This window comes from Gasterosteus aculeatus, chromosome 5 (genome assembly GCF_964276395.1).
Source record: "Gasterosteus aculeatus chromosome 5, fGasAcu3.hap1.1, whole genome shotgun sequence".
In the NCBI taxonomy this organism is placed as follows: Eukaryota; Metazoa; Chordata; class Actinopteri; order Perciformes; family Gasterosteidae; genus Gasterosteus; species Gasterosteus aculeatus.
The window spans coordinates 15,031,916-15,047,184 of NC_135692.1; the positions used below are offsets into that span (position 1 = coordinate 15,031,916).

The 15,269-nt window shown below is 48.7% G+C and overlaps 1 protein-coding gene across 3 annotated transcripts; it reads right to left on the minus strand.

Moving 5' to 3' along the window:
* Window positions 1-2,851: 2,851 nt before the first annotated feature.
* Window positions 2,852-14,108, minus strand: LOC120819741 (alpha-1,6-mannosylglycoprotein 6-beta-N-acetylglucosaminyltransferase B). Of its 3 annotated transcripts, XM_040177429.2 has the most exons (18): window positions 13,924-14,103; window positions 13,478-13,533; window positions 12,895-13,010; window positions 11,213-11,345; window positions 11,005-11,129; window positions 9,499-9,563; window positions 9,084-9,257; window positions 8,816-8,983; window positions 8,508-8,677; window positions 8,277-8,408; window positions 7,861-7,994; window positions 6,740-6,855; window positions 6,501-6,656; window positions 6,214-6,360; window positions 6,013-6,129; window positions 5,842-5,916; window positions 4,769-4,929; window positions 2,852-4,678 (listed from the first exon to the last, which is right to left on the minus strand). In XM_040177429.2, exons 2-18 carry the CDS (start codon window positions 13,501-13,503, stop codon window positions 4,480-4,482), a joined length of 2,214 nt encoding a protein of 737 aa, XP_040033363.2. In that variant the 5' UTR covers window positions 13,504-13,533; window positions 13,924-14,103; the 3' UTR covers window positions 2,852-4,479. The 3 variants fall into 3 exon arrangements, with proteins under 3 accessions (XP_040033363.2, XP_077959841.1, XP_077959842.1); XM_078103715.1 differs by having other exon boundaries at window positions 4,075-4,678; window positions 8,277-8,677; window positions 13,924-14,108; XM_078103716.1 differs by lacking the exons at window positions 11,005-11,129; window positions 11,213-11,345 and having other exon boundaries at window positions 4,075-4,678; window positions 8,277-8,677; window positions 13,924-14,089.
* Between the last annotated feature and the right edge of the window lie 1,161 nt (window positions 14,109-15,269).

Here is a 15,269-nt window from a genome sequence, read left to right on the forward strand (position 1 = left end):
TAGATTTCACCTTTTAATTTGTCAGCCGTCTGTGTTCAATGACGGGATCTGGGGTCTTGAGTAAACGTGCCAAAGCGAGAGTAGACTCTCTATTTGGTGACATCACCGCTGAAATATTTTGGTTGAATAACGCGCATTATTAAAAACTACAGGGGAAAAAAACACATCACCCAGAAACAACCTCCAGACTGTATTATTTCAAGGGTTCTCTGCGGTGCTCGATTCGAACAAGGTCAGGATCAGGGGTGTAGCAAAACACGACTGTCAGAGACCCCCAACCCCCCCCCCCCCCCCCCCCCCCACCCGCCCCCCCTGCATGGACGGCTTTAATTACAGCCGAGGAAGTGGCACAGCTTAACGTAAACCACCCTGCTTGGCTGTTACATCCCATGACTCTGAATGACGGCAGTTTAATATCGTTTAATGTGCCTGTGTGTGTGTGTGTGTGTGTGTGTGTGTGTGTGTGTGTGTGTGTGTGTGTGTGTGTGAGAGAGTTGCACGCCAGCAACTGTGTGGCCAAATCACCGCGCGGCACATGGGCCTATTAAGCTGAGGGGGCATCAAAAGCCCCCCCTCACACCCTCCCGCCCCTTCCCCTGTGCGCCCCCTTTGCCACCCCCTCAGTGTAAATCCCACCCGAAAAAAGGAGCCGTTTACGGGACGAACGGAGCCCATTATTAGGCCCCCCGATAAAGCGAAGGCCATTCGGCGGCGTGGGGCGGACGATGGCGAGCGCGCTCTTTTTTTACCTCCGTTTCTCCTCCGCTGCCTGAGAAGCGACGGGTGAAAAACAAGCCTCTGCTTTCATTTACTTCAGATGTCGCGTTTTCGTCTCGCGGCCGCCGTCTCCGGGAGCTCCGGGGCGGCGCCGGCGACCTCTCCCCTCCCCTCGGAGGTCATAAAAGGCTTTCAGTTGAATACATACATAAAGACAACGGGATTATCTCACACAATCGAGAAGTGGACGGGATCAGATCTCCTCCCCCCCCCCAGAGTTGCTCGGGTGTGGCGAGATCGCCGGAATATTGACCTTAAAGACGTTAAACCGGGCAGACGTAAGGCCCGGGACCGACCACCCGAGCGTGCAGCTCTCCGGCCCGTATTGAGTGCTGCTGCCGGATGTAACAGCCGGTTCGGGGGAGAGAACCGTTTTACTCTGGGCGGACATTTTTCATTCAACAATCAAAGTAGCGGCTCGGCGTATTCACACAGACCCCGAGCACGGCATCGCCGTGGCAATGAGTCAGCTACCTAAAAAGAAAAGAGGGATCCCCGTTGCTCGCCTTCCCTCTTTTATTCCATGGGTTTATTAGTCTTTAATAGTTACCAAGTATCATTAAGGCCAACCTCTGCGGCTTCGCTCAGCGCCAAGTGTTTGTTGTCGGCGCTTTATTGGCTTTCAAGGACGAGGCTTGTTGTTGTTCAGTGTAATCTTGGCACGCCAATAACGGGTTTCAATAAAAGCAGCTGCTTTCTAAGCTGCCCCCCTACCACCACCACCACCACCCCCCATTCACAAGTGTGGGTGGACTAAACTGGAGAAGACATGAAATGTCTCCGCGTGCTGTAACACGTATGCTGCACTTGGACTCTCCCTCTCTTCTCTGACACTTCATTATTTACTTTTAGTTTGTCATCATCATTTTCTCATCCCCCGTCAAATGAAGCATATTAGCGAGGTTTTGCTCCTGCTGTGATTTATTCCAATGCCAGCTGCTTCGGCTTGACCTCACTGCCCCCTTCAGGGGGCAACCTGCCAATGCAGATCAACACGGCTGGCAGGTCAAAGCAGATATAAAATCAAATCATTTATCAAATAAAATAAATACCGTGTGGAACAACTCGGCATACTGGAGGTGAGCCACAGAGAATGAAACCAACACGTCCCCTTTGAGTCACGTCAACATTGTAGCACAGGTGAGGTAAGGATGCATGAGTGAAAGTAAAAGAAGTTAAAAACCTGCTATTGTATTTACCCATTGCATATTTCAGGTAAAGTTAAATTCTTCTTTAATATCTCTAATTTTCCTTGGCAGTGAAATTTGGTTTCCACATTCCACAGTTAAAAGGTATGCGATGAAGAGTCCCCGCGAGACCAAACGAGTTCCTTCCTCGCGTGTAATTTTTTTTAAAAAGCGCTCAGACAAACATTGAACCTCCACTGGAGCTGGAACGTTCCACAGCGTCTGGCTTTCCCCGACCCGGGTTCACGTTTCTCACAGCTTTATATTGTCTTCCCCCGCCATCAATCATCCCTTATCCTCCGACGTCTAACAGTTATTGCACATGCGAGCGAACTGTGCTGGTGTCCCGTCTCCGTGGAGGACAAATGTCCATCCCTCACGTGCCCCACAGCTCCAGACTGAAAGAACTCAACGACGTCTCGTTGCCGCTCCAATGTGGTGAAAATATCTTCACTGGTTTATTCTCATCAACTTCACCTTCACTTTTCTATTTCCAAACGTTAGCAATTAGCATTATGTAACAAATAAAGACGGTGAACACTGTAAACATAAAACCGGCTACTTGTCGGCATATTAGCATTGTTCTTATTAGCATGTTTCCCATGCTACAGTTAGCGTTTGGCTAACGCTAAGGGAGATAAACATATTAAGGATGTGTTAAGGATGATGTGTTGCTACATAATATCTATATCCATCAGTCAGATTGGTCAGAGATGGTCCGTCCACGTCTCTGTCTCTGCTCCATATCTACTTGGTGCTGTTTTTGAACCATCGGTTTGAACCCTCCGCTATCAGCCCCCCCGGGGGGGCGAGTGAAGGCTTCCATACGCCACGACAGACGTAACCGACTCGAATTAAACGCGACTCATCCAGAAATGACTCATCACTTTTCCAAAGAGTCAGAAGCCACTTTAATTCTCCTTTAATCCAAACAACGTTTTTGACATAAACACAAGTTCATTCCCGTCGCCTCAGCTAATTAAACAAAAGTCACATGTCCAAAATAAGTCCGCCGCATTCATCCCCGACGTCGTTTTTCGTGCAGCGTTCCACCTGCGTTTTACGGCCCTCGCCCCTCGCTGTCACGTGGCTGTCATCGCGGCCCCGAGCGGTCCGATCCCCGAGTGGCAACATATTCTGCTCGCATGAAGTGCATCGGGGCGGAAAAGGTCCCGCCAGTTAACGTTCAACCAGAGCGCCCTTTCCGAGGGAAGCCTGGCGTTGAACATGGCCCCCGCGGCGCCATTGTTGGAGCCGTCTTTGCCAGCAGCTGCGACGTGTGAATCCAGCAGCCCATCGCTCGCGCCGAAGCTCAGCCTTTTAGTGGATATCATTTGTTTCTTTTACAAGCTGTTTTGCAGTAAGGGATGATGGGATAAATCTGCGTGACTATTTGAGGTCCTGCTTGTACGTGTGTGAAGTTTACAGTTTTTTTTTTCATATCAACCCGGGGGGGGGGGGGGGCTTTACTTTAAATACTGTAGGTTATGAGGCAGTGGAGGAATAATAACGGCGCTGATACAAGAGCTGAGTCATCTGTTTTGATCCAAATAGTCGTTTCTAGTAAAAATAACAAGAGAAAACATATTTAGCCTTCAGTGACTTTTTCGCTGGTGCTAATGACGCACAATATGTGTTTGAAAGACAAACAATCCGGTCCTGCCGTCGCTGGTGGGGGGGATGGATGGATTTAAACAGAGCTGAGGGGGTTTCTTAAATCAAACATGTTTGGGAACCAATGGTTTATATGACAGTATAATGATGCTCACATGGCTGTGACCCAAGAGGCACCCAGAGGTTATCCGTGATTCACCCGGATAATGAGCGCCATCACTTAGGCCTGTCACCCGCTCGGCTTCCCGTCTCTGGCTGATATTTGCAGCCAGCGAAGCGTCGCCGGGCGACATGAGTGGTAATCCCATTCCACTCGGCGTCGCACGTCGCTGGAAGCAAATGACTGCCTGGACGCTTATTCAGCGTGGCGTTGCAGCAGAAGATCATTAAATGGCTTTAGATTCGTAAGTGCCGCCTCACGTTTAAATGCACCTGAAGACCCTTTTGCCGAAGCTGGCTTTGCTTTCATACTTGCCCGAGGGATCAAATGGAAAGCTACAAAAACAAGAGGGTTTTATTGTGCACCCACAGACCGGCCTTGAGTTCATCATCCTTAAACAACAACAATTATTTATTATTTATTTTGTTTCTGAGTAATGACTGTCGTAAACAAAACCCTTGTCCATGACAATTACGATCTGGAAAGTGGAAATACCCTAGAGTATCTCTATAAGGCCTTGGCACAACATAACGAAAGCTGAATGTAATGATTCGGATTAGTGGGGCACTGAAAGTGGTTGAGGTGGTATCGATAAATAAATGAGAATAAAACCCAGATCTATCTACGGCGGTTCAGTGGCATCGCCACAGATTCACCTGCACAGTTTGCATTGCAAATGTCTCTTTGGTGCATGTCTTCATCACATGACCCCCCCTCCCCTCCATCTATTTCTTCAGTTGTTCAGAGGCAGTCGGGGCACAGTGCCACTTGTCCGGGCAGGTGAGCTCTGCAGGGACACAGTCTGCGGTGAGACGGGTCGGAGCCGGCGCAGCTGAACAGCAGGGGCTCCTGTTGCAGCGCACAGTGTCGGCCCCAAGGGCTGTAGGATGGGAACAGGTGGTTGGCTTCCCTCCCCATGCTGGAGCAGCCTATACTGAGTCTGCAACGTGGGAAATGAGAGGGCAGAAATGATGAATTATTACATGGCGACTGGCGAAAAACAGCTTTTGTGTGCCCGCGGATTCCTCACCTGGCGAACGCAGCAGGACCGTTTAGGTGGTGGAAAAGGGCCGGCTCACACACGAGGGAGGACCGTCGACACACACTAACGCATGACTGACCCAGGGGACCCAGATGCATCCTCAGAGCACTTTCTGGGGGCCAAGTAGGGGCAGATTTACTGCAGAAATTCTGCAGGGATTTAAGAGAAAGAAAGTTGACATATCAGGGAGTTTGAACCAAACAACAACTGAATGGTTTCTCTTGTATCTGAAGAACAGTGTCCTTGAAATGAACATCGTGCCGAATCTATCGGTCTAGTTTGGTAGAAGTGTTAGGGAACTAAGCCAGAGGTGCACCCCTAGTGGTGGAAACTATAATACGTGTAATAATGTTTAGTGTTAGAATTGTAGTTTGTGATGTTAGATATTAGTTATTACATTAACATGTTAGATGAAGTGAATGCAATTTGAATCAAACACATTTAAATCATATAAACACTGTACACATTAACATTCTGTCACGATGTGATGTTAAAACCTGGGGACGGATGCTAATTGCCGTCCTTTATGGATTTCTCCCAATTTTATCCCCAAAGAGGGTTTTTGGGGAGTTTTTTCTCCTGTCAGGTAGTAAATGAACAACTTAATGCAACTATGTATGCTTTGTTATATTCACTCATTGCGGCATAAAGCCAAATGTATCTACATTGAATGCGTTGAATGTGAGGGACAGATGGACAGCGAGGTTTCAGGTTGCAGCTGCAGCTTCACACCTCGACGTGAAGGGGACAATGATGGAGGACACCTCAAGAGTTCTCAAAGGACCAAAGCGGGGAAAGGACTGTTTGATAAGTCGCTTTAGACTTGCATCAGAGGATTCTCTATTTCGCGAAATATTTTACTGTTCGCTTTGTGTTTCACTTTGTAATTGTATTCCTTATAACGTTGTTTAGTTATTAAATACTTTTTGATTTTTGAATTTAAGCAAGCTGACTCTTTTGATTCTTCGTTTCCGGCCCGGGACGAGAACAAAGGAGTGAGGCCTCCCTCGATCGCTTTCCCAAACCCTAACAGAAGGAGCAACAGGTCTGCATCTCTGTACCTGGTGAGCAATATATCCTCGAAGCCTCTCCAGCATCCCCTCACAAGTGAACTCTGGGGGAGTGAAAGGCTTCACCTGCAAAAAATAACCATGCAATGTGGAGATTTACAGGTTTGTAACGTGTGTCTATGCATATATACACTGTATACTGTATGTTTCTGCAGTCATTACCTGTGTGAGGAGGATGGCTCTGGCTGCCTCCCTCACATCAGTCCTGTTGGTCACATCCACGGTCCACACGTGAGGCTTTCCGATGAATTCCTCGGCGTAAGGGTGCTGGGAGGAAACCTGTCACCCAAAGTCATTTTCTGTCTTTAGCTCTAAGAATTGATTCAGTTCACTGTGGATATGTCAGATCTGCGTGTCATTTACCTTCCTGGAGGTGGGCTTCCCTTTGTAGAAATCGTTGTTGTCTGCCGAGTGGGGGGGGTGAAGTCGTGGCTGCAGGAAGACACATCCCAGGGCTATGGCCTCAATTGGGGCCGGCCCCTCATATGGGAACCCGAGACCTACAAACACCTGCAAGGGAAGACGTGTCCTTTTGTATCTTGGATCTAACATAAACACAGCAGGCGGGACGAACGCACGAGCACAGTGACGCAGGTCACAAATCTACTTAAACTACCGATACACTTAAAAGACCCAGATCATTATCTGACCTTGGCTCTGCGTAAAAGCTGGACAAAGCGTTCCTGAGTCAGCAGGCCGTGATTTCGGATGAAGCCGGGCAGATTGGAGGCGAGCCCTGGAGGCTGGTAGACCGTAGCATGGGTCTCCATCTCGTCACTGATCGCCTTCACATACTCAGATTTGCCCTGGCACACACGCGGAAACATACGCAGGACATCTTAGGACCTTTTCAAATCCATGCACTTTTAATCCGATTTGATCATTTTACCTGCCACATATAGTCTTGTTTGCCGTAGATGACCGCTATCCGCTCTTTCCTGTAGCTGTCCTCCCTCGCCGCCTCTTCACTCACAAAACCCAGGAAAGAGTTATCAGGAGTGTGAGCTGGAGGGCAGATCACAGAGCACCTTCACATTTGACTCGGAACAGGAACATTACCGAAGAACACCGTCCAGAAATATAGTGCGAGAGGAGAAACACGCTGAGCGGTATAAATCGCCTGCTGAGCAAAACGAGGGGTTGACCTCTGGTTGTTTAGACGGGCAGCTGCCACCCGGCTGGCGTCCAGCGCACTAAAGAAGGTGTGAAAGATGAGTATTTACTTTAATAGGAATGTGCTGCCGGCAAAGGTTTGTGTGTGTGTGTGTGTCTGTGTTTTCATTCCCACGGTGTTCTTGTTTAAAATACGTTTTTTTTTTGTTTTTTTTTACCAAACCTTCTCATCCTCTTCCACCGGCTCTTTTCCAGCCCCATTTGCTCCTGCGTGTCTCTTACACCTGCCTAATCAGATCAGCGGAGACATTCACGGGGAGCTGTGAGGGAGAGAATCGCTTCTTGGTTTTAGAGGATTTCCGTTCCTCTGCGCTCCTCTTCCCCGTTTCAACACAGGAGCACAAACACCCGCCCCGCTCTTTTCTCCAGCTTCTTCTTCTTCTTCTTCTTTTTCCGTCTGCTTCCTGTGACTTGGTGTCTCTCTCTCTCTGCCCCGTTCCCAACCATCAGCTCACATCCATCCCTGTCTCCCCCCCCCCTCCCACAGCAGGACAAATAAACAGTGTTTCAGGCTGAGGCATGAAGAGTGGCTCTCCGCCCAGTGGGGCCAGCTTGCCTCCATCTCCCGGCAGGGTGGGAAAGACGGCACAGAGAGGCGTTGGAACGAAGGCTGCGTCTGGGCACAGTTTATTTAACCGCGGCTATTAATCCTCTCAGTGGGAGGACGCGCAAAGATGTGCACGTAATGGATCGCTGCTGCTGATGCGAGGCGTAAATATGTCTGGGCCTGTGAGCTGAGTGGAAGGTAATGCGTTTCTGGATCAATGTGCTGGACTGTCTTTGTGTTTGCACGATTGCAGACTTGCACAAACACGAAAAGTGAACACGCAGACTTACGGAACATGGTCAGGTACTGCAGAGGCTGCAGGCCCCAGCTTCCCCACAGCGTTTCATACCCACGGCTACGCGCATAACTCCTCAGGTTAAAGGCCGGTTCGGTGCCAAAAGAGTCGAGGATTCTGAAGCGACATCTGCAGTGATAAAAAGAAGAAAAGTGCTTTATAGCATTTAACCCTTTAATGCGTAATCATTTGTCATTTTCTATTGTATTTCAGGGTTTAAAGGGATGTTATTTCATTCATTATAATCATTAGAGAAATTTTATAAATCTTTTTATCCACCATTTTTTATTAGTTATTATCACAAATACATGAAACAAACTTGTGGCTTATTGCAAAAGGTCAAGCTGTAAAACACACCTAAATACCGGTTTATTCTGACATAATTATGTATTTAGAAAATTGGGGTCGTACTGGTAATGCGGGAAAGCCATTCCCATGGCGCCATGTAGGTGAGCGAGGCCATGGTAGTCGGTGTAGATGAGGTCAAAGGTCAGGGGCCTCTGAATTGGACAACTGCCTCGTCCTGGCGCAGCACCTATCAGGCTGGTGTCACAGCAGACGTTGATCTTTTCACTCCACAAATCAAACACGTGTTTCGTATGCGCGGCGCACACGTAGTATTCAGCGTGAAGGGACAGTGACCTGTGGAGGAGTCGGCGTGAGGTGCTGAAGGTCAAGTTGTGGCCCAGGATGGTCAGACAGGCGCCGAGGTCGGCCCACTGCACCAGCTCCCCCAGGGGCCCCCCTCTGTCCACCAGGGCCTCAAACCGCCGGCCAACACTGCCGGCCAGGGCCCCGGGGTAAAGCAGCACCTGGAGGACGGGAAGTCACAAAGTCCCGAGTCCATCTCTAATTGATGCCGACGCGGCAGTTTATCACTTTGGCTTCATCCGAATCCTAAAAAAGTTATTTTCAGACGACTTCTGAACGTAATATCTGGGGGTTTATACCCTCATCTGGGTCGGGAATGTCTCGTTGCTGCTTTGCCTCATCCTCAGAGCAGCCCGTGTCCACCGCTCAGACATCCTCCCCACTCTGGACCGGATGAAGTCCACTGCAGGGCCGCTGCTGCTGCTGATGACCTCGTACAGTGGGCTCAGGCTGGTGCGTACCTCCGCCTGTGTGCCGAAACGACGGCGGACTCGCGCTTCAGTGGAGTCGGTCACGAGCTGAACCATTTGACCCCCGACACACAATGCCATCGGCCTGTTGCGTTACCTTCCCGGGGTCGGAGTGAGGTTTGCGGCGCCATGGCGGCACAGAGTGGTTTCCTCCAAGACGAAGGGGACAAAAGTCCTCTGTTAGGCTGAGGTACGTCAATATGGAGCAGGTGGTACCATCCACCCCGTAAAAGGCGTAGCAGGGGTCTGTGTGCCAACGCGCCCGCAGGAACTGCCAGAAAGAAACGAGGTACCTTTTTGGTGATGCACAGTGCACATAACATGCTACACAAACATGCAACATCCTTATACCCATTATTTGAACATGCCATTCCCATGATCAGCTCACCTTATGGTGAACTAAATATCAAACTGAAAACTGTGAGTTGATTCAAGCACTTCAATGCAACCATAACATTGTGCGCTAGGTGTGATTAGGCTCAATCTACAATGTATAATTACCACTTCCTCACCTCCACTTTCTCCGCACACAGCGGATACGCACGATCCGCTGGCACTTCACACTTCTCCTCGGGCCCTGCGGGTGAGGAATTAGCCGTTAGCGCGGTTTCCCTTTGAATGCATCATTATTCCACGGCCCTCGCCTTAGTAACAGAAACCACATTGTGCGGTTGAGTCGCCGTGGTCATAAAGAACAGCGGACAATAACTCTGATATACAACCTCTCAAACGAAATATCCTCAATGAGTAGCAGGCATCGGCTCCGTGCATAGTGCTGCCATGCATGTAAGAGGCATTAGAGTAGAGGCAGTGTGTTCTCAGAGGCCCCTTCCAGTAAGCCCCCCCACCATCTCCAGCCAATGTCAATCAACTGGAGTGAACACACACACACACACACACACACCTGAGCCACCTGCCTGCAGCCACACACACCCTTTTACAATGCTAGTTCCTGCCAAAATACGCAGCCCTTCACTATGTCAAACAACATAGTGAAAAAGAAACGTGAGAAAAAAAGATAAACCTGGAGCGAAGGTGTGAAGGTCCGAGTACAGAGACGTGTACAGAGACCCGCTGCAAAAACAAGAGTAGGAGCAGACAGGTTGGTGAAAGGACTCCTGGGTAAATCAGCCCTGTTTTATGGGAGTGAGGTAATGTGAGAGGAGGGCAATGGTGAACAGGCTGGTGACGGGGAAGCGTGTGTTTGTGCGCTTGCGGGTGGGATGTGCGCACGCACACGCACCCCTGACATGTGCACAGTGTGGTGTGTGTGTGTGTGTGTGTGTGTATGTGTGTGTGTGTTTAATGGACACACACTGCATAACCCAACTCTCACCTGACACCTCTCACGAGGGTCGTAGTGTAAACGTGAACTTTTCTTCCTCCCCGCGGCCAGTTGCTCGCCACCGGCTCTGAGGGACTTGTTAAACTTCTATTCAAGGACTTCATTCCCCATAACCACCTGCACCCAGCGCCCTTTAACCCCCCCACCCACCCACGCCCCCACCCTATTCACACCCTGCATTATCGCAGCTTGTTAATTTCACTGTGTGGTTAACCTCCATTCAGGCTCTGAACCATGCATTTGGCTCCGGGTATCACACTACCAACTGCAGTAAACCACCGAAAAGCGAAAAGCTTGCGGTCATTCGAGCAGGCAACATTGGGGGGGACCGGGGGGGGGGGTATTTATCTTGTGTAACACAAATGTTTAAGCACGCACCCTGAAATCTATATTTTGGCTTGGACAATGAGCTGCTTCAAGTGCTGCTAAAATGAAAACTAAAGTAGAAAAGACTCAGATGTCATACAAATAATAATAAAACGTCTTTCTTTTTAATCTAATCTAAACCCAGAGATCCTCCATATCTGCTTGCATCTGAATCTAAGAGAAAGAGTGAGCTAGAAAACCCGTACATGGCTTACAGGAAGGAGGTCAAAATCCCTTTAACCTCCCCCCCAACACTAAAAACAGAACACATCATTCAGAGAGGTTAAAGGTTACAAAGGTCCTTCACCTGCGTGTGGCCTGAGGTCATGTGATGCAGTGCGAGACAGGCGGCTGAGCTGCTCCAGCCTCTGGGACACTCTCCTCAGCTGCTTCTCCACCGAGCGCGTTAAGCCTCGCTGGTCCAGTCTGAAGCTGCGAAGCAAAGCGGACGGCGAATACAACACAAAGTCGCACGCTGTCGTCCGGAAAGAGTCCAGGGCTGAACAGGCTCTCACCTTCGCAGCATCCGACTGAGATCGTCTCCGCCGGGCCGGGCGGCGCCGCCTCTCCCTCCGCTCAGCCGCTGCACCTGAGTGCTCAGGGCCTCCAAGCGGAGCGCCAGCCTGCGAAGGCCGAGGCCGCGCTGACCTGCGACAGGAAGCGTGCACAACGCGCCGCGTCTCACACAACGTATCACATTCTGCAGCATAATGTTTGTAATGTAAGTAGGAAGACTTTGTATTAAGTGATCTAGGCCCGTGTCTCGTGGGACGTTAGCGGTTTCTCATTCTATTTCCACTGATCCGCTGCATACATTTATATTTTCATGTGGGCCCAAACACACACACACACACACACAAAGGCACCTGCATTCATGTAGATATCCTGTGTGTTTCCTGGAGGCTTTTAGACTGACGCCTGAAGGTTGAATTCAAGCTGCTGACCTCAAGCTATTTACAAACAGCACATTTACATTGATTTCCCTCAGCGGTGCCCCAACCTTTCGGCCCGTTGACCCCTTGAAACCAACAACACTTCATCCCTTCATGAATGACCTTGGCTGCGGAAATGAGTTGTAAACTCATTATCTTACCAAAGGAACAACACAACAAATACATTCAAAAGACACACTGTCAAAACCTCATGTGGCCTTAAAATACACATATGAATGTATATTTCCTTAATCTCCAGTACTCTAACCTGAAGTAGTGGTGTCACACATCTTTACCAGACATCGCACTACTGTAAAAACAGTGAACGTGGGTTTTAAAAGCCTGCTGGAGGGGCTCAGAATGAGCTATTTGGGATCAAGGAGGTCTTGACTGAAATCACACAGTGGAAGGAGGAATATTGAGTGTTTTATTGGCTTTGAGGTCAGAGTAAGGATCTCCTTGAGGGCTTAAAGCCACAACCTGTGCTACACAGTAAAATGCACCAGATCGGTGATGTCACTTCGTCACTGTTTACTCAGCTGACCGTCAGCATAACGCCGTCAGGGGCCCTTTTGGGCCCTCGGGACCAGGAGGGGCCCTGTAACAAGGTAATACCCCCCCGTGGGGGATACCTATAGGGCCGAACCATTGCAATGCTCGTAAATGCAGGGCTTACATATAGGAACGCGTGTGTGTGTTACTTCTCATGTACATGGTAGACAATATGAGGGAAGCATCCGTGTGTGTTGAGTCTTCTCTTATTATCCTAATGAAGCCGTTTCTTAAAATAATTCTCGGTGGCAAGAAAAGAAAATTATATTTTCATACATTCTGAAACGGATTCATAGAAAGTCTGTCACTAAAGATTTTCCAGCTCTGTTTTAAGTAAAAGTGTATGTGCTTATCAACCATCTTATGGTGGCTACTTTTACAGATCGTGGAGTAAAATCAAGTGCATGACTGGGTTTCTAGAAGGGAACACTTCCATGACCTCCTGACAAACATATGATGTCATAAGAAGACATCTGGGAGAGGAGCGGCGCCAGAATATGCTAATTTATTCCTTGGATGCAAAAAAAAAAGAATGCCGATTTTAGGGAAAGAAATATGCTGCATTGTCTCTTTGTAAACCGGGAACAAAGCTTTTGTCCACATTCCCGTCTCCTGCCCTCATTGGAACAGGGGCGTCTGTCAGCCGCATGAGGACCCACCGGGAAGTGTGCACACCGAGGTGATGCGTGTTGATTATTCATTCATGGGCTTACCTCGTTCCTCGGGTGACCTGCCGGCAGGTTCCTCCAGGGTCGTCTCAAGTGGAACCCAGAGGGTTTGCAGCAGCAGGGTGAACACAGACAGGCACAGGCAGAGCACCAGACAACCGCTAGAGGGCGCAATACACAGGGAGACCTCTGGAATCAATGCAACGCCACTCATACGCTATTTAAACGTATTCAAACTATTCATTTTGCGTTCCTCAGTACTGCATTTCATCAAAGCTGCAGGCCACTCATCACGTTGGTTGAGGCCATGAACGGAATGAAAAAGCAGCTGTTGAGTTGTGCATTACAAAAAACATAATACTTTGTGGTGGTTGAATATTTACTGCAAGCGATGTCCAGCTCCACGCGAAAGGAAGATTACAACTACAATCAATCACGCACCGGGCAGGGCTTAGTCAACCCGGCTTAACACTCACTGTGACGCAGCACTCCGACCCGTCAGCTGTCACAATGACAATAACAGTTGGTCAATGCAGAAAGCCATGCAGAGGCAGGCAGGTGCATCGCTTTCTTGCATATTTTTTTTACGACACGCTGCCCCCCCGGACCCCTCGCTGCTGAGCCTTACCTGCGCGGCCGCAGTGCAACGTGCATGGCCCTCTGTGGACGGGATGCTGGAGCTCACTGTCAAACAAGCACATTGCAAACGCCAGAATGTTCTACAGGCTTTGTGGTGAATGGATAGTTAGAGAATATCCTGTGACACCACTCAAACCATCTTCAACTCCCGTCTTTGGATTTAACGGTAGTTTCTTTACGTTGCAAACAAACGGTAACACTTTCGCATTAATTGATGAATCTAAAAAGCATAAATAGGTTTGAAGTAATGTTATTAATATTGTGTGTTTGTGAATGTGTAAAACATTTTGTTAAACCGACGACAATGCTGAACCTAAAAGCTAAACCGACCTGCTGCTGTGGGTCAACGTGTTGCAGAAACCGAGATGGCAACAGCTCTGCTTGCAAAACAAACCGGCACACGGACAAGCGCACACAACAGACACACATCCTCACCTCCTCGGGGCTCCGTGCCGACCCGCTGGGGACCGTCGGGCCTGTTTACAAAACACACAAGCCCCCAAAAAATAAAGAAATAAAGTTGGGGCCGGCCAGTATCTTGCCTCCTCTTTTGTCTCTTTTGGGGTCTCTTTCCCTCCTTCGGCGGCTGTGCCTCGTCTCTGTGGCCCGGGACCTATTGGGCAGGCATCCTGCCGTTGTCAAGGTAACCTGACTCCCCTTTAAAGGAAACAATAGCCAGAGTGCTCCTCGGGCCTTTCACGGGGTACAATGGAGCCCACGCTATTGGGTGACGCGGTTCCTTTCAGCCGGGCTTTTTAAGCCTCTCGCCTGTGAGCCGATGCCCGAGCAGGGAGCTCATTTAAACCTCTGACACTAAATCACACAATACAGACAAAAGGGCAGAACTAATTTAATGTTAGTAACAAAAGTGGGCACAATAATAGAGCCGGGAAATCACCCGGTGGAAACTTTGTTGATAGCATTTAAAGTTAAGTAAATTGCACTTTTTGTGTTTTGAGACAGTTGCCAAATAATTGAATCAGACCACAAGTTGTTTCATTGGAGGTTTAAATGGGATCGTAAATACTAGAATGACAATGTGTCAAAGAGGGAAAGACACACACACGTTTTACTGAGCCTCAAATGCTTTAATTTCTTTCTTTTTTTAAGTCAGAATGCTGGTTAATTAAATCATATGCAACTTGCACATTGGATGACGAGTGCCACACAGATTGACCAAAGACCAGCGTCTTCCAGGTGCCGAGGAGCCACTAGAGGTGCACGCTGGGAACCTCTAGTGGCTCAACCAAAGGAATCTAACTCTCAACTCAAATGAAAGCCTTTGTTTTTTTTCTAAACCCTGTGTCAAACCCGACATCCCAACCCGCGCACTGCGCTCTGCAGCGGCCAAACTGCTTGTTCCTCCCTCACCGAGAGCAAAACACTCGACAAGACCACGACGCTGTCCTGCCTCCTAAATGGTGGAATGAGCTCTGATGACATCAGGACCACGGAGACACACCTCTTCAGACTCTACCTTGACTAAAAGACAAATTGTGGCAGTTATAATGGCTCTTATCTACAGAAATTTGCACTTTTTGTGAGTCTCTTTGGATAAAAGCGTCAGCTAAATGACCGGTAACGAAATATAATGCAAACAGCAAAATAAATACAAGAGAAGCTACCAAAACAAAATCTTTTTCAATTTGACTTATAAAAAAGGGTGATCATGAGATCACAGGATGTCAAAGGCTCCGAGACCACTTAAGTAATTAACAACATCCCAGTCAGATAAAGATAGTGTGTCACTCAATCAGCTGACACACCGCGATGACACAAAC

What these genes read in the sequence shown, in the direction of transcription:
- LOC120819741 (XM_078103715.1), bottom strand. Translation starts at nt 13,503, where the DNA reads ATGCACGTTGCACTGCGGCCGCGCAG. An exon ending in CATTCCCGACCCAGATGAGG is followed by an intron (nt 8,678 to 8,815) that starts GTATAAACCCCC and finishes CCCGTCCTCCAG; the next exon opens with GTGCTGCTTTACCCCGGGGC. An exon ending in GCAGTACCTGACCATGTTCC is followed by an intron (nt 6,856 to 7,860) that starts GTAAGTCTGCGT and finishes TCTGCCCTCCAG; the next exon opens with CTCACACTCCTGATAACTCT.